The following is a 16,931-nucleotide window of genomic DNA, read 5'->3' as shown; positions in this document are numbered from 1 at the left end:
GTGAGGGCTCACTGAACACTGGAGGGCTGCTCAGTGGTTTGGCCTGGTCCCTGTGATTCCCAAGCCTCTGCTCCCATCCCCCTGAGACAGCTGAGCCTTTGGCACCCACCTCCACCCTCTAGGGAGAAGCCCCTGCTTGCTGCACACGGTGATGAAGTGAACTCCACAGAAACACGCCAGGCAAGGACTCATTTATTCATCCAGGGTCAGGCAGAGGAGGGGTAGTCGGGAGTGCTCCCTGACAGTGCTCCCAGGGAAGCCAAGGTAGGAGGCGCCCGGGGAGAGAAGTCAGGGAGGAAATGGGAGCTTATGAGAACGAGAGAAGGCGGTGAGAGGGGAGCAGGGGTTCCTGAGGTCAAAGATGAGACTTGGCTCGGAGGGAGGGGTCAAGAGCAAACCAGGGCTTATGGGGTTTGGGGGTATCAAAGGTGAGGGAGTTGGGATAAAGGAGGGCTAATAAGGGGGGGGGGGGCGCAGCGAAGGGCTAGAAAAGGTGAAGGAGGGCTTAGAGAGGTGTCCAAGTTGGAAGATCTCCGTGGGGGTTTGGAGATAAGGTAGGGTTCAAGGTCAAAGCTGGGCTAGGGTCAGAGATGAAGTGACCCGAGGTGATGGGAACTCCGCAGTATTGTTAGGGTCAAGGCAAAGTGAGGATGGATGGTGGGGTCCTAGGGTCAGGCTGGGTGGGGAGGTCGTGAGGTTCTTGGGGTTGCAGAGGAGGCAAAGGTCAACGGTCAGAGGCCCGGCTGGGGGTGTGGGCGGACGGGAGGTAAACGCAGGGGTCCTAGGCCACTTCCTCCTCCGCCTCCTCCTCGAACTCGCCCTCCTCGGCCGTGGCGTCCTGGTACTGCTGGTACTCGGACACCAGGTCGTTCATGTTGCTCTCGGCCTCCGTGAACTCCATCTCGTCCATGCCCTCGCCCGTGTACCAGTGCAGGAAGGCCTTGCGCCGGAACATGGCCGTGAACTGCTCCGAGATGCGCTTGAACAGCTCCTGGATGGCCGTGCTGTTGCCGATGAAGGTGGCCGCCATCTTGAGGCCGCGCGGCGGGATGTCGCACACGGCCGTCTTCACGTTGTTGGGGATCCACTCCACGAAGTAGCTGCTGTTCTTGCTCTGGACGCTCAGCATCTGCTCGTCCACCTCCTTCATGGACATGCGGCCCCGGAACACGGCGGCCACGGTCAGGTAGCGGCCGTGGCGCGGGTCGCACGCGGCCATCATGTTCTTGGCGTCGAACATCTGCTGGGTGAGCTCGGGCACGGTCAGCGCGCGGTACTGCTGGCTGCCCCGGCTGGTCAGCGGCGCGAAGCCCGGCATGAAGAAGTGCAGGCGCGGGAAGGGCACCATGTTCACGGCCAGCTTGCGCAGGTCGGCGTTGAGCTGGCCCGGGAAGCGCAGGCAGGTGGTGACCCCGCTCATGGTGGCCGACACCAGGTGGTTGAGGTCCCCGTAGGTGGGCGTGGTCAGCTTGAGGGTGCGGAAGCAGATGTCGTAGAGCGCCTCGTTGTCGATGCAGTAGGTCTCGTCCGTGTTCTCCACCAGCTGGTGCACCGACAGCGTGGCGTTGTAGGGCTCCACCACCGTGTCCGACACCTTGGGCGAGGGCACCACGCTGAAGGTGTTCATGATGCGGTCCGGGAACTCCTCGCGGATCTTGCTGATGAGCAGCGTGCCCATGCCCGAGCCCGTGCCGCCGCCCAGCGAGTGGGTCAGCTGGAAGCCCTGCAGGCAGTCACAGCTCTCCGCCTCCTTGCGCACCACGTCCAAGACGGCGTCCACCAGCTCCGCGCCCTCGGTGTAGTGGCCCTTGGCCCAGTTGTTGCCGGCTCCCGACTGGCCTGGGGCGGGGAGAGGAGCCCAGCACAGGCCTTGACCCAAGCCCCGCCCTCCACCCCGTCTACCCGGTATCTGGAGGGTCCCCGGCTAGTTGAACAATAACGCTGGCCAAGTGCCCCTGAGTTCAATCCCTGGTACTCCTCCCCCACAAAAAAATCCTTTCTTCTAAGTGTTGGAAATGTACAGCACATGATTGCCGTCTGTGCTCAATTCACTGCACAGTAGCACAAATTGCTATCGTTATCATTAACTGTTCTCTCTGCTTCCCTCCATGTCCTGAGTTTGCCCAGCAGCCAGAGGATGGGAAACGGAAATCAGGTTGTGTCCCACCTTAGTTCAAAACCACCCCCAGATGCCCCTCCTGTCTTTTGCGGCACTGGGGAATCGAACCCAGGGCCTCTCCACCACTGAACTGCACCCCCAGCCCTTCTTTATTTTTGTTTTGAGTCTTGCTAAATTGCCCAGGTTGGCGTCAGAGTAGCTGGATGAAGGCTGCACCACGGAGCCGGTCTCCCCTTCTCCTGTCTTTGACCAGTAGCCGACCTGTGGACCTGCGCTATCCCTCCCCCTCATTTCCTCTGCTCCAGCCACCAGGGCTCCTCCAACAGCCAGGCTTGGTCCTGCCCTGGGGCCTTTGCACCGGATGTGCCTCTGCCGGGAATGCTGTGCCCCCAGGTTCCTCCTTCAAGACTTCGTGGGGCTCAGCAATTGCCACTCTGTGGCTCAACCCCTGACTTCTTACTCCTCGTCCCTGGGTACTGACAAACTTGTTTTCAGATTAATCATGTTTATTGCCTGGAATCTCACAGAGGAATGCAAGCTGCAGGAGGACAAGGTCAAGTACTAGAATATTGGCTGTTATTATTGACAACACCTGCTTCCCCCTGGTCCAGCTCCATCCTCACTCACCTGAAACGGGCTCCCGACCCCACCCCCACAGCCTGTCTTCTCTGCAGCCGCCAGAGGGCGCCCGTGAATACCTGAGCCTCAGCCCCACCTTGGCCTTCACCTCCCACGGGGTAAAAGCCCAGGTCCTCCTCCCAAAGCCCTGGGGGCTGCGTCCCCACCAGGGAACCTGCTCCAGCCTCCAGGACTTCCTCATTGTTCTCCTAACAGGCCAGACTGGGTCTGCCTCAGGCCCTTTGCACCGCGGTTCTGGCGGCCTTGGATTCTTTTTCCTCAGGGCTCCTCCCTCACTTTCTGCTCAATGTCACCTCTTCAGAGATGACAATCCCCAGATAGGATAAGGATCCAACATATGGATCCTCCTCCACGCCTTTAGATTGTTTATTTTTCTTCCTATACCTGCCGCTCTCAACCTTTTGCATGTTGTGATGTGTTTATCTGAGGGACTCCTGTGTCTGACTCCCGGCTGGAGCAGACCCACGGGGAGGAAGACTTGTCCTGGCTGTGTCTGGAACACAGTCCTTTAGAGCCAGGAGCTTCCAAAGGCCCTAAGCTTGGGCACGTCCTGCATCTCTGAATCTTTCCCCCAGTTCTCTGAGGTACTTACATACTTTTGGGGAGGGTAGTGGGGATTGAGCACAGGTGTGCTTTACCACTGAGCTGCATCCCCAGCCCTTTTTGTCTTTTATTTTGAGACAGGATCTTGCTAAGAAGCTGGCCTCACACTTGTGATCCTCCTGCCTTGGCCTCCCAAGTTGCTGGGATTACAGCTATGTGCCACAGTGCTCAGCTTACATACTCTTTTTACTTCCATTTTATAGATGAGAAAATGAAGATTCAGAGAGACTAGCTCCTGTGTGAAAAGTCACACTGCAAGCAAGTGGGACAGCTAGGGCTCTGTCCAGATGGTCTGGCCCGAGTCCACTTTCAGCATGTGCCATAGAATCACTTGGCCCAACTGCGAGCCACCCATGGTTATTCAAAAAGGCCTCAAACCTCAGTTGTGTCTCTTTCCACAGCCATTCCTGAGGACCCATTAGGTATCATGCCCACATTGGTGCATCATCATCTCTCAGAATCTTTGTATAGATCAGAGAGGGGAAGTCACTTGTCCAAGGTCACACAGCTTATTCAGACTTCAGACTCAAGCCACCATGTTCAGAGCAAAAGGCTTACAAGGGTTCTGGGGGAGGGTGGAGCTTGGGGCCTAGGTCAGGGTAGGGTATATGTGACCAGCCCAATCTTGAAAAGAGCTCCCAATAAGGACTATGACTGAGCACCAGTACCTCCTTGAGTCTAAGTTCCAAAACTGTGCTTACTGACTTTGCGTATGCTATTCTCTCCAAGTCCCTTGGCCAGTCCTTGTCCCACTCACCTGTTAGGTGGCAGGTATTTATAATGATAATGGAAACAACTACAATACATGCTTATTTACCCTTTCCTGTATGCTAAGTTCTTTACACACAGTGAGAGCTTTACGCCATCTCCTTGGTTCTAAACAGTAGATCATCTATATCCCTGTCTGAAGATGAGGAAACTGAGTCATGAAAGGTTATGGAGCCTGTCCAAAGTCACCCAGCTGACAGTCCAGGGCTGGGCTGTACTAACGGATCTCTGCGGCGGGCTCCCCACCAAGATGGCAGCTCAAGGCCTGGGTAGGGAGTGGGCCCCGACAGCAGGCAGCTCAGGTTGCTTTGTTCTCTGCTGTACCCCAGCTTCTGGTGCAGGGCCTGGAGTGTCGTCAGAGCTCATTAACTCTTTGTCCAGTGCATGAGTTGGCAGAGCTCGGGGCTTGCACCCTGCAACCTGGCTCTAGTCCGACTGTTCAGTTAAAATGCCACCTCATCCAGGAAGCCCGCCAGATCCCTCTGCTGTCCAGGCCCTCCTCAGGGCCTCCACCGTGACCTGTTTGACCCCATCACGTCCCTGACTTCTCTGTCCATTCTGGGACTCAGTGGTCACTGCCAACTCTGGTGCTAGCTAGGGAATTCTCATCAAGGCACCGGGAGTGAAGGAATAAGGGGCTCCTTTCCTTGGGCCCCACCCCTGGAACTCACCAAACACAAAGTTGTCTGGCCGAAAGATCTGGCCAAAGGGGCCGGAGCGGACGGAGTCCATGGTGCCGGGCTCCAGGTCCACCAGCACGGCTCGGGGCACGTAGTTCCCTCCTGCAGGGAGGCAGATGGAGGGCAGCTGGTGTGAGCGCCAGGAGCCACAGGCGCCCGAGAGCATCCTGTCCCCTCCCAGCCAACCCACACCCCCACACCCCCACACCAGAAGGTGCCCCCCACCCTACCTGTGGCCTCATTGTAGTAGACATTGATCCTTTCCAGTTGCAGGTCACTGTCCCCATGGTATGTGCCGGTGGGGTCGATGCCATGTTCATCGCTGATCACCTCCCAAAACTAGAGCAGGAAGTGATGGGAAGGGATGAGAGAGGGGGACCAGGTGGCCGGGCCTCGGATCCCCCCAGAACCACTTCCCTAGCTGCAGCTCACCACCCACCCCGGGGCTCCCAGCCAGGTGACTGGGGGACCTAGAGGTATGGCGAGGATGAGGCAGCAAGAAGGAAGAGGTGGGGGCGGGGTGAGCCCGAGCCTGCTGGTGCCAGCGCACCCAGGCCGCAGCCCGGGGGAGGGGCGCCGTCCCTTTGTGCGTGGAGGGGACAGTGGGCCAGCTGTGAAGCCAGCTGTGGCCAGCAGACAGAAGGCTGGGCCCTAGGCCCGATTGACAGGCCTCTTTGTTCCCAGCCTGGCCCTGCCCCCAGCGCCCCTCCCCCACCATCCCGGGGGCGCTTGCCTCCTGGGGACCGGGTCCCGCCAGGCCCTAGGTCGGGGAGCCTGGGGGAGCTAGCTGCGCCCCGGGTCTGCTCCTCTCGGCCCCGACCCCGCGCACCTTGGCCCCGATCTGGTTGCCGCACTGGCCGGCTTGCAGGTGCACGATCTCCCGCATGGTGGTGGCGCTGCTGGTGGACGCGGCGGCGGTGTCGCGGACGCTCTGAGCTGCTGCTGCGGCGGCGGCGAGGGCGACTGATGCGGCGGCGACGAAGCTCTATCCCTGCGCCCCCGGGATGCCTCTATATGAGCGGGCGGGGTCCGCGTCACCACCGGCCGCTCCGCCCTCAGATCCCGCCCCGGGACGGAGGGGCGGGTGTGGGGGACAGGAGGGATCTCTCTCCTCCGAGGCCTCCGAGAGCTCCCCGGGCCCAGCCTAGGTCGTGCCTGGGTCCCTTCGCCCCACCCCGGGGCAGGGGGCGGAGGCCCTGCAGGCGTCTTCAGTTCCTGGCTCCGGCGCCACCCGGGTTTCAGAGAAATGGGGCGGGGGAGGCGGGAGCCCAGCGTCAGCAGGAGCTGGAAACCCTGCCGGGCCCCATCCCGCCCAGCCCCAGCCTCAAGTTTCTGCCCCCAGCCTCCCATTGCATTTAGGCCTCTTTCCCCAGAACCCTCGCCTTCGCCGGGAGGGCTGCGAGTGGGGTGAAACTGGGGCTCCCGAGGTGAGGTGGGGTGCAGGCAGCGGGGGTTGGTTTCGGAGGACTCGTCTGGAAGCTGCGGAATAAGCAACCAGTTTAGGTTAGCAACCCTTGTGGAAGCTGGTGGAGACTGTGGGGAGCTGGGGGCTCCTCTGGACACCTCTGCTTTGGGCTTTTTGCAGGTGGAGTCACCGTGGGTCTGACTTGAGGGAGGAGCATCACCATCTAAGGCTGGGGCTGGATTACACACGGTGGTGGTGGTGGGCTCCTGCAGATCTTCGCCCCTCTGCTCCAGTATGAACATCTCTCACTTCTCTCTCTCTTCTCTCTCCTCTCCCTCTCCCTCTCCCTCTCCCTCTCCCTTTCTCTCCCTCTCTCTCTCACCGAGGATTGAAGTCAGGGCCACTCACCCACTGAGCACACCCCCAGCCCTATTTTGTATTTTATTTAGAGACAGGGTCTCACGGAGTTGCTTAGCGCCTTGCTTTTGCCAAGGCTGGCTTTGAACTCTATCTTCCTGCTTCAGCCTCCTGAGCTGCTGGGATTACAGGCGGGTGCTGGGCTCCAACTTCACATTTCTTATTAGCTCTATGACCTTGCTCCAGGCCACTTCTGTGCCTGAAATTGTCCCCTTTTCAAGACGGGGAAGTGGAGAAAGTTGGCCCTCCAGGAATGCTGGGAAGGGCTGAGGAGATGGGCAATTAGCAACTACCAGGAACAGAGCCAATAATTAATTATATCTATCACAATTGCATTCAAGATCTGGGCAAGACTTAATGTACAGCCCCTTAAATGAAGGACAGACCTCTTGAGGCCACCTTCAGCTGGCATCCTCCAGCTCTGCCCCCCAGGATGCCTCTTAAACCCCAAGGCTCACCCAGAAGAGGACTTGGGACTCTTGTAAGTTGGGTGGGCAATGCTGGCTATGTGGTTCAGCCCCTCACTTTGGGCAATGGTTCTTCGTGTGTGGGTGGGGTGTGTGTGTGAGTGTTAGCTTCTGGCTGGGGGTAGGTAGAGGCCAGGGAAGATGCCCCAGCACAGAGTCTGATTCAGCACCAATGTCAGTAAGGCTGAGGCAGAGAAAACCTGCATTATTATTTGGGGAAAAAAATTGAGTTAGACCCCCAGAATAAATTCCTGATGTGTGAGATGTTATAAACCAGTGCTATCCCCCCAGCTTTCAGGACTGACCTCCTTTCCTCCGTGTGTGTGTGTGTGTTTAGCAAAACATTTTTTAAAATTTCACTTGTGTAATATGTCTCCTATAGGAAACAAATTTGGCTTTGCAATTTCTGTAGCTCCAATACAATCTCGAAGGCAGCCAGGGGTTCCCTGTTTCCCACTTAACAACACCTGAAGACATCTGTCTTCCCACCACAGTCTGCAGATTCTCTGGGCAGGTAAGGTCTGATAGTAAAGAGGGTAGCAGGTCTTGTTACTTTGACTTAACCAATACTTAATTAAAGAAACTAAAGAGAGGTTTCATTATTCTGCTTCGTATAGTAGTTTCCAGAAGTCAGCTGTGATAAGAATCAGAGAAAATAGATGTTAACATTTCACTAACTCCTGCTTGGCATGGTGGCCTGTGACCAGTTTCAGCCCCTCATGGGCTGAGGCAGGAGGATCACTGTGTCCAGGAAGCGAGACCCTATCTCAACAAGAGAAAGGACTAACTCCTAAAAAGCGGGAAGGTGAATGTAACCGTTTATTATGATTTATTGTCATTTTAAAAAATCAGACCATGAGGGCTGGGGATGTGGCTCAAGCGATAGCGCGCTCGCCTGGCGTGTGTGCGGCCCGGGTTCGATCCTCAGCACCACATACAAACAAAGATGTTGTGTCCGCCGATAACTAAAAAATAAATATTAAAAAAAAAAAAAAAAATCAGACCATGAAACCAGGTAGAAGTAAGCATGAAAAGTTTGCAAAACAAAACATTTAAACATACTTACTTAGACAAGTGATCTGAAATTAGAGACTTTTCAAATATTTCTCCACGGCAACTGGAGTAAGCCTCCTAAATCTGGCTTTGTTGTGGATTCCGACTTCTACATTATCTTTTTTTTTTTTTTTTTTTTTTAGAGAATTTTTTAATGTTTATTTTTCAGTTTTTGGCGGACACAATATCTTTGTATGTGGTGCTGAGGATCGAACCCGGGCCGCACGCATGCCAGGCGAGCGCGCTACCGCTTGAGCCACATCCCCAGCCCCTACATTATCTTCTTTTGCCTTTGTCCTTCAGCTCTTGGGTTAAGATGGCTCTGTGGGCTGTGGTGGTGCATGCTTCTAATCCCAGTTTGGGAGGCTGAGGCAGGAGGATCTCAAGCCTCAGCAAGTTACGAGGTGCTAAGCAACTCAGTGAGACCCTGTCTCTAAATACAAAATAGGGCTGGGGATGTGGCTCAGTGGTCAAGTGTCCCTGGGTTCAATCCCCGGCACCAAAACAAACAAACAAACAAACAAGATGGTTGTGGATATCTCCTTCAAGCTCCAGAGCTGCATTATACCTTTTATCAGGAAGAATTCCCTTTCACATAGTTCTTCCCCATGGCTATGGCTGCCCAACTAGACTCTAGATGGACTTGAAACATTGTCATCTTGCGCACACCCGACTGCATACATTCCTGCATCCAGCTCCCTGAACCAGCCGAGCCTCCCGAATGGGTTCTTGGTTAGTAAGAGGACTGCTAAGCTAGTTCTCCAGCTCTGTGCACAGGCTCTCCATGATTCTTCCATGTCCGTGTTTCGAGGTCATAGCTCCACTCTGCATCCTGCTTACCAGATAGACCAGAGCGCTGTTTCCCCTCAGGTGCTGGACCACGACAGTGGCACAGTCTGGACGGGTCTGGGATGGAGGTGTGGTTCCGTGGCACAGCACAGGCTTGGCATGCACGTCGCCCTGGGTTTGATGCCCAGCATCAAACAAATCAGAACATCTGGGAAAGTTGCCAGACAGGCTGGAAGGAGTCGGAGGAGCTAAAAACATGCTCCATCCATGACCTTTACTGCAAGAGCCCTTGATGTGCATACTGTGGTCCCTTCTTGTCCATGGAGAGGTTTCTGAGACCGTAAGTGCATACCTGAAACTGTGGACACCATCGACTCCTGCAATTTATTGCCTTTTCCTTGACTCAGCACTTCCATGCACCATGGCCAGGACTTGCAGTTTGAGGTGTGACAGAAAAACTAACCTGATCTTTTTTCCTTTTTTCACAACTTCATGGATAGAAGATTCTTATGGTAGATCTTAACAACTCCAGCATATGATTTTTTACTTTCCTCATAAGTCAAGAACTTTCATTTTTTTTTCACTTAAAGGAAGAACACTGAAGCTTCTTTTCAGTGTATCTGCATTGCCAGCATCAGTACTTTTTTTTTTTTGCTGGCGGAGCTGGAACCCAGGACCTCATGCATGGTAGGCAAGTGCTGTAAAACTGAGCTTCACGCTAGGCCCAGCATTATTACTCTTGTTCTTTGGAGTTATTGCAAAGTAAAATAAGGTTTACCTGAATGTAAGCACTACAATACCTTGACAGTGATACCTTGACACTGAGATGGCTAGTAAATGACTAAAAGGCAGGTAGCATATACAGGGTGGATATGCTGAACAAAGGCATGATTCACATCTTGGGTGGGACAGAGTGGGATGGCAAGAGATTTTAATCATGCTACTCAGAATGACATCCAATTTAAAATTTATGACGTTTATTTCTGGAATTTTCCATTTAATACTTTCAAAGTATAGTGGAGCACAGGTAACAAACTGCTGCAAGTGAAACCAAAGATAAGGGGAGTCTATGGCATTTATAATTGTTTGGCATCCTAGGACTTCAGTCAGTCAGATAATTGTGGAATGCGTAGTGTCTGGGGGTCAATGGAGTTGCCTAAATGAGAAATTTTCAGCTAGGGGCAATTCTGTCCCTCAGGTGACACTTTCCTGGGTCTGAACATTTTCATCATTACAACTGGGGAATGCTACTGGCCCCTGGTGCACAGAGGCCAGGGATGCTGCTTCATGTCCTTCAACTCACAGGACATTTCCCAGAGCAAAGAATTATTGGACCCCAAATGTCAAAGCCAACAGTGCCAAGTGGAGGGACAGTGGTTTAGAGTTTTCAGGTTTTTGACCAACATATTGTTACAGTTAATCACAGATACATGCTTATAGGAATGTACCAAGAATCCATAAACCCGGAAGTGGCATTTCTTAATGTTTTAATATAATGGGAGTCTTAAAAAAATGGAATAGAAAAGGAGGTGGCCTTGTCAGGAGGGGCTGATGGAGTGTGTGAGCTTGGTCCTGGAAAGTGGGGTTTTCTGCGTCATCCCACCAGGGCAGGGCTGAATTGGGGTGTGGACTCCACCCTGGAGAGGTGGGACCACCTGGATGACCCTCCCGGGAAGGACAGCTCCCTGGAGAATCCAACTCCTGCAGGGATCTTCTCTATCTTTGTCTGGATTAGGGCATCCCTTGGGCTCCTGGATGGCCCTCAGGGAGTCCAGAGGAAAGAGAACAGAGAACAGGGGTGACCTCCCGTGTGTGGCCTGCTGAGCTCTGGAGTTGCCTGAGATGTAGGAAGACCAGTGACGTAAACAGCCTGTGGAGATGGAGGAAGAGGGGTGTGGGGTGGGTGACATCACCTGGATTCCTCCCAGTCTGACCCCCTGTGAGGCTCTAATCCTAGGATGTAACACGAGCCAGGTGTGCCCAGGGTCCCCAGGCAGGCAGACTCATCCTGCTACCCAGGCATCCCATAGTATCACCTGCCACCCAGAAAGCCATCTGTGTTCTCCATAGTAGTCCAATGACCATGTTGTAGGGTGATGTCACTAATCCAATGTAGCCAGGGAGCACAGCCAGGGATATGAGAAAGCTGGGCCACGGGCTGTAGGAGCTGGCCTCTGTCCCCAGCAGCAGCCTGCACAGGGAGCTGGGGAGCAGGCAGGCGGCACCGTGAGGACTGGGAGCCCATAGCTAGAGGGGCTGAATTTTTATGGCCCCTCATCTGTCTGATCCTGGGTGTCCATACTCTCAGGATGTTCTACCTTGCAGTTTTATAAGAAAATGGAATTTAGCATAGAAAGTAGGTGCTGACTGTGGCCCCCCAAACCATCCCTGTAAGAAGGTTTTACTGACTATGTCTGGGTGTTGAGATGGGTAAAATGTTGATTTGAAGTTTTATCATGCAGGCAGCTGAGACAGTACAGGTGGCCTGACACCAGGGCCCAGTACTCCCACCTCCTGCAAGGGGCCAGCCTCCAGGTGCAGAAGCCACCCCAGAAACCTTCAGCCGAGTCCCTGGGCTCCAAGAGAACTCTCAGAAAGCAAAGCAGGGATTGGGCTCCTGATTTAGAGGTGAAAAAGAAGAAACAAAGTTTCCATTTTTGGGGACTGGGTGCCTGGATCAAGGGTAGAGCACATGCTGATCACGTGTGAGGCCCTGGGATCCATTCTCAGCATGGGGACAAGGACATAGCAGACGGCTGTCAGTGCTGCTCCATGGTGAGAAGACAGAGACCCCAAGGTTGAGTCTCACCTGGAGTCACTCACTGTTGAAGCTGGGCACAGAGCCAACGGAACCTGCGTGTTCTGGGTCCAAAGCCCATGCCCTTTATCTCCATAGGATGCTGTATAGGTTATAGCCACATCGTCACTTGGTCTAAAAAGGCCAGCAGTCCCACAGACAGTCTCTCAGGAGGAAGATGCTGCCAGTGTGGAGCAGCCGTGTGACTGTCACGTGGCCATGGCCCAGGCCTCTGTGCGTGTCATTGTCTGCCTCCCATGGAGCGTGGGTGCCCTGGGGCTGGCTGTGATGCCTGCAGTTGGCTTCCCAGCATCTGGGTCTGCATTCTGTGTCCTGGGCTTGCCATTCCTGGCTCTTTCCCAGAGCTCCCGCCTCCCCCGCCGCGGGGCCTTTCCTTCCGCCGCGGGGCCTTTCCTTCCGCCTCACTGCCCTGGCCTCAGACCTCTACCTCGGCTGGGTCTTGTTTTCTTTCCCTCTGCCCTGGCAGAACTCAGTCCTGCGTGTGGACCAGCCTGGCATGGGTCCTCTCCAGCTGTGGGCAGGGGAGGAGGAGGGTTCTGGAAGTTACTGTTCTGGAGCAGAGATGCTGAATGAGTCTTTAGAGGAGAGAAGCCCTCCCAACTCCAGGGGCAACACAAGCTCTGGGCACACGGTGCCTGGCACCGCTGCACCCGGTACAGGGTGGGGGTGGCGTGGGGGTGGAGGGGACAATGGAGTGTCCTCTAGCCTTGCCGGGCATGTGGCCACCTCCTGCCAGCACTCACCCCAGATACATGCAGTGCGTCCCGGAGGAGGCCTGCTCCGAGTGGAGGGACGTCCTGGCAGGAGGGGCGCTGAGATCCGCGGGGCTGGTGGGGTGGAGACGCTTCCTGAGCTCTGCCCTCCCTGCCCACTGGCCTGGTGTTGGACATGAGCAGGGTGCCCCGTGCAGGTGTAGTTGGTGATGTGGTCATTGTTCCTGCTGCGGAGCCAGGGTCTGGCAGGCACAGCGACAGGGAGTGGGGCCGTGGGTTCCCTGGGGTCATCTGGGCCATGACACATAGGTGTTGATGATGGCTGCTGAGCTCTCCTTCAGGCCCTGGACTCTCCTGGATCATCTCTCCCGGGCTGATCTATGGCTGCATGGGGTGGGCACAGTCACTAATGGGAGCTGAGGGAAATCCTCGATCCAGACAGGTTGCTTTTCCACTCTTCCTTTCCTACAGGAAAGGGCTACCAGGCAGAAGGTGGGGCTGCTCATTTCCTCACAGGCAAAGATGGAGGCTTTCCCCTGACAAGATTTCCTATTTAAGAGGAAGTTGGCAGGGCCTCCCATTTCATCAAGGAGAGGGGTGGGATGCCTCCCTATTTTATGTCAGACACAGGCAGGATTTCCTGTTCCGTATCTGCGGGGGGGGGGGGGGGGGGCAACTTCCTGCCAGACTAGGAAGGGGAGGAGGGACATCTCTTTATCTTCTGCTGGACACAGGCAGGATTTCCTGTTCCGTATTTGAGGGGTGGGACTTCTCTTACAGGAAAAGAAGACAGACTTCCCTTTCCACCAGGAGAAAGAGGCAGGCTGTTCCCCCTGTTGGAGAGGGGAGCTGTCCCAGGCCACCAGAGGAGGGGCAGGCTCCTATGCTTTGTGCAGGAGGAGCAGGGGTGGGGGTCTTCTCTGTTAGGGAAGGGGCTCAACCTCCTCTGGCCCTGGCCCTTGCCAGAGAGGCGGTGTTCCTTCCATCCGGTGTCAACAGGGGGTGAGTCTTGAAAGCAAATCAAAGAAACGGCCACAGACCTCAACGAATCAGTGATGCAGAGGGGCATATTTTCAAGAGGGAAATGGCCACTGGCTACAGCAGGCTCTGAGTTTTCTAGGGTTTAGCGGGGCCGGGTCATGGGAGGAATTTGTCGGATACTTTTGGTGGACTTAGTTTTGGCAGCAGGAGAACTTTGGCAGTTAAGGGAAATTGCCAAAGGTCAGAGCCCTCACCCCCCACCCCCTCCCGGGGGGGGGGTACTGTAAGTTTCTACCTCCTTCAAATCTTACCTTTTCCTCAGTGAAAGGTTTCTTCTACACCACGGAGCGGGAACGTTCCCATCTCAGTAGTAAAAGAGACGGGACACCTGCTGCCTCGGGCAGGGCTTCCCACTTTACAGGAAAAAGGGTGAAGCGCACAGTCACACACCTCTGAGGTGGTGGCAGTGGGGGCCTCAAAGCCGCAGGCCAAGCAGCCTGGAGCCATGAGCACGAGTCCTGCCTGAAGTGATGGGACACTAGAGGGTATTTAGGTGCTAGTGGTATTGTTGCAAAATCAGCCCTGGAATCGGGGTGCTACCAAACTGCTCTCACCCAGCAGTGTGGGGACCCTGCCTGCAGGGGCAGAGGAGCCACCACTCAGGGCCTTACTTGAGGCTTACTCTCCTCGGGCCTTCTTGCCCCCTGGCTCCACAGCCTGGACACAGTGGGAAGCAGGAAGGCTGTGCAGGGCCCGTCCAGGGGTGGGGTCCTCTCAGCTGTGTGAGGTGGTGGGGGGTTGAGTGGGGTGGGTCACTGTGGCACTTCTAGGCATGTGAATGAGATGGGTACATGTTGTGTGCGTGTGTGTATTTGTGTGTGTCCGTGGATTAGCCTGGTTTGCACGCGTGGTCTTATTTGGGATCTGTATTGCTGTAGCTGATTGGGCTGGGGCAGGTTAGTGTAAAGGTCCTGTGTGAGTAGGGCCTGGGGATCCTCAGCTCCTGACACCACCATCTCAAGTCAGCAGGGCAGGGCTGGTCTCCAGAATGTGCTGGCTCTCTGTCAGTTCTACCCACCCCAAAGGTCTCCCCCTGGGCCCCCCACCCCTCTCTTTCGGCCACCCACTGAAGTCTCACAGAACCAGGTAGCTGGAACCCTGACTCCTTCTCTGGGCTGGTGGGGAATGGCACTTGGGTCATTGGCTCTGCCCACTGTGAAGTTGGTAGGAGATGACATGTGGCAGTCATGTATTTAGACGTCAGGCTAGTACAGGCGAATGGACGCCGATGCACACTCATAGAATCCAACACAAACACTGACATAACTGTAGTCTAACTCAGACACACAGACTCAGCTACACACAGACAGCATAATGTACACACAGTACAGGGGCTCACGTGGATTCAGACACACTCTGAATACAGACACCACTGGATTTACCCTCAACCAGATGCACACATAATCAGGCTCCCACAGGCTGTGTACATGCATGGGAGTCACCAGTCACACACAATAAATGCCACACCTTCCCAATGCAACTGATCGCCAGACAGCAAGGCACAGAGACCCAGTGAGAGACACACATACTGAGTCAAATACAGATACTTGCTACTCTCAGACACCAGGACAGACATAGCCAGATCTAATGCAGACTCACGCATGTGCTCACCCATCATATGTATACTGCCCACAGAGCCAGGTACCACAAGCAGTGTGTACACAATCACAGATATGCAACACAAACACACAACCCCCAAAGAAGCAAGACAAAAACCCAGGAGACAGATGCACAGTCATGTAAAAAAAAACAAACACTTTTGTGGAGTCCCTTCTCTCCCACTGACGCAAGCACACAGTGATCCAGAGACCCACACAGGGATGAGACAAGTACACACAATTACACACAGTAGGGCAGACAGCTGGCCACCCAATCTGGTGACCCTCGGATAAAACAGATCCCTCCACAGCTACTTGGATTTTGGAAAAAAGGGCTCAAGGCTTGTGGGGAGGGGGCTCACCTCGCACCAGCAGAGCAGGTACAAAGCCACCAACATCTTGGTGGTCCCGGAGCTCAGCAGCAGAGTGAGTGGGGATCGTCTGCACAGGGCCTTGACCCGGTGTTGAATTTGATCGATTGCGAGGCAGAGTCGGGGAGCAATGAGGTGGGTGTACCCACCCAGACTGGGGTGAGAGTTCACGAGCCAGGAGGGGTGAAGTGGGGGAAGCCAACAGGGATGGTGAAGACCATCATGGGAAGGGGCAGTGTCCCATTTTTGGGAGGCACCTAGATGGCCAGTGGGGCGGGCCCTCCCCGAGGCAAGACGCGGTCTGGGAAACCGAGGCCTCTTTCTGTAGGTTAGGGAGTTAACTACACCCCTCCATCCCACACGGGGGGGGGGGTGCCGGCTCCGGCGTGGGCTCTGGGGTGTGAATGGGGTCTGGAAGAAAGGAGGGCCTAACAGAGGCGGGGCCTAAAGGAAAAAGACGGAGCAGACTGGCAGGCCCTGAAGTCTCCAGGGGAGTCGGGTGAGCGATGGGGACGGTCTCAGGCTTGGACTGCAAGAGGGCGCTGGGCTCTGGAAAGGTGCGACAGAGAAAAAGGGGGTACGGCTGGAGATAAGAGACCACAGCGGGGCGAAGCCTGGGGAGAGGGTGGTGCTGGACTAAGGCCGATCAAGGGGTGGGGCAGGAGGACCGGCAGCGCCCACTTCCCGGGCTGGGAAAGGGGGTGACTCTCGGGGAGGCGGGAGAGACTGGGGAGTGGGCGGGACCGAATGCAAACCGCTGGGAGCCTGGGGAGAGTGGGAAGAATGACAGAGAAGTGGGTGGGACTCTTGTGGGCGGGGCCTAGACAGAACGCCGGAGCAGGTGGGCGGGGTCCGGGGAATGGGCAGGGCCTGGGAGGCTGCCGGCTGGGGGGGGTGTCTAGGAGGAGAAGGACCGAGAACCGGGAGGGATGGGGCCCTGAGCAGGGCCTGCGGGGCTGAAGGAGCCGGGAGGGGGAGTGGGCGGGGCCTAGGAGAATGACAAGGGGAGTGGGGGGGCGGGGAGGCTGGGGTCGACCCTGGAAATGGGCGGCCTGCCTTTCTCTAGGGTCCAAAGGCCGCGAGCAGATCGGTGTTGGTGGTCCCGGTTGGACGCTGGGGTTCCAGACCTTGAGTGATGCTTCGCTGTCACTTTCCGGCTGGGAGCCTGGGGCTGGCAGGATCCTCAACTCTGTCCCACCGCCGCGCGACCAGCTGCCCTCGCCGCCCTCCTTGCACCGGCGCCCCCCAGTGGGAGTCGGCCTCGGGGCTCGGTTCTCCAGGTTCCGGAAGCAGCACGGGCCTGGCGGGGACGCAGAGCTGCAGACGGTGACCGCGGGGGTGTCTTCGGTCCCACGGTCCTCCCAGCTTCCAACCCACGTCTGTGGCCTGGATTCCCGTCTAGGGCCCTGTTTGATCCGGTTCCGGCCGCTCATCTCTGCTCTTCCGCGTC

At 55.8% G+C, this 16,931-nt stretch overlaps 1 protein-coding gene and 2 long non-coding RNA genes across 3 annotated transcripts; 1 reads left to right on the top strand and 2 right to left on the bottom strand.

Annotated features, from left to right (window-relative positions):
• Nucleotides 1-176: 176 nt before the first annotated feature.
• Nucleotides 177-5,970, bottom strand: Tubb4a (tubulin beta 4A class IVa). Its single transcript, XM_046443922.2, has 4 exons — nucleotides 5,639-5,970; nucleotides 5,040-5,148; nucleotides 4,801-4,911; nucleotides 177-1,839 (listed from the first exon to the last, which is right to left on the bottom strand). The coding sequence occupies exons 1-4, from the start codon at nucleotides 5,693-5,695 to the stop codon at nucleotides 782-784; spliced, it is 1,335 nt and encodes a 444-aa protein (XP_046299878.1). The 5' UTR covers nucleotides 5,696-5,970; the 3' UTR covers nucleotides 177-781.
• Nucleotides 5,971-6,981: 1,011 nt separating this feature from the next.
• Nucleotides 6,982-10,460, top strand: LOC131424174 (uncharacterized). The gene is made up of 3 exons (XR_009226801.1): nucleotides 6,982-7,112; nucleotides 7,481-7,612; nucleotides 9,022-10,460. It is a non-coding gene; the product is annotated as an uncharacterized LOC131424174 (long non-coding RNA).
• Nucleotides 10,461-12,170: 1,710 nt separating this feature from the next.
• On the bottom strand, nucleotides 12,171-16,356 carry LOC124092241 (uncharacterized). The gene is made up of 3 exons (XR_006851565.2): nucleotides 15,473-16,356; nucleotides 13,764-13,865; nucleotides 12,171-12,855 (listed from the first exon to the last, which is right to left on the bottom strand). It is a non-coding gene; the product is annotated as an uncharacterized LOC124092241 (long non-coding RNA).
• Between the last annotated feature and the right edge of the window lie 575 nt (nucleotides 16,357-16,931).

The sequence above is a fragment of the Marmota monax genome, unplaced genomic scaffold (genome assembly GCF_021218885.2).
Source record: "Marmota monax isolate L192 unplaced genomic scaffold, Marmota_monax_Labrador192_F-V1.1 WCK01_AAM20220418_F8-fsc00102, whole genome shotgun sequence".
NCBI classification, from domain to species: domain Eukaryota; kingdom Metazoa; phylum Chordata; class Mammalia; order Rodentia; family Sciuridae; genus Marmota; species Marmota monax.
Note: the sequence above shows the minus strand (reverse complement) of the source record. Positions and strands in the feature narration are given on the sequence as shown.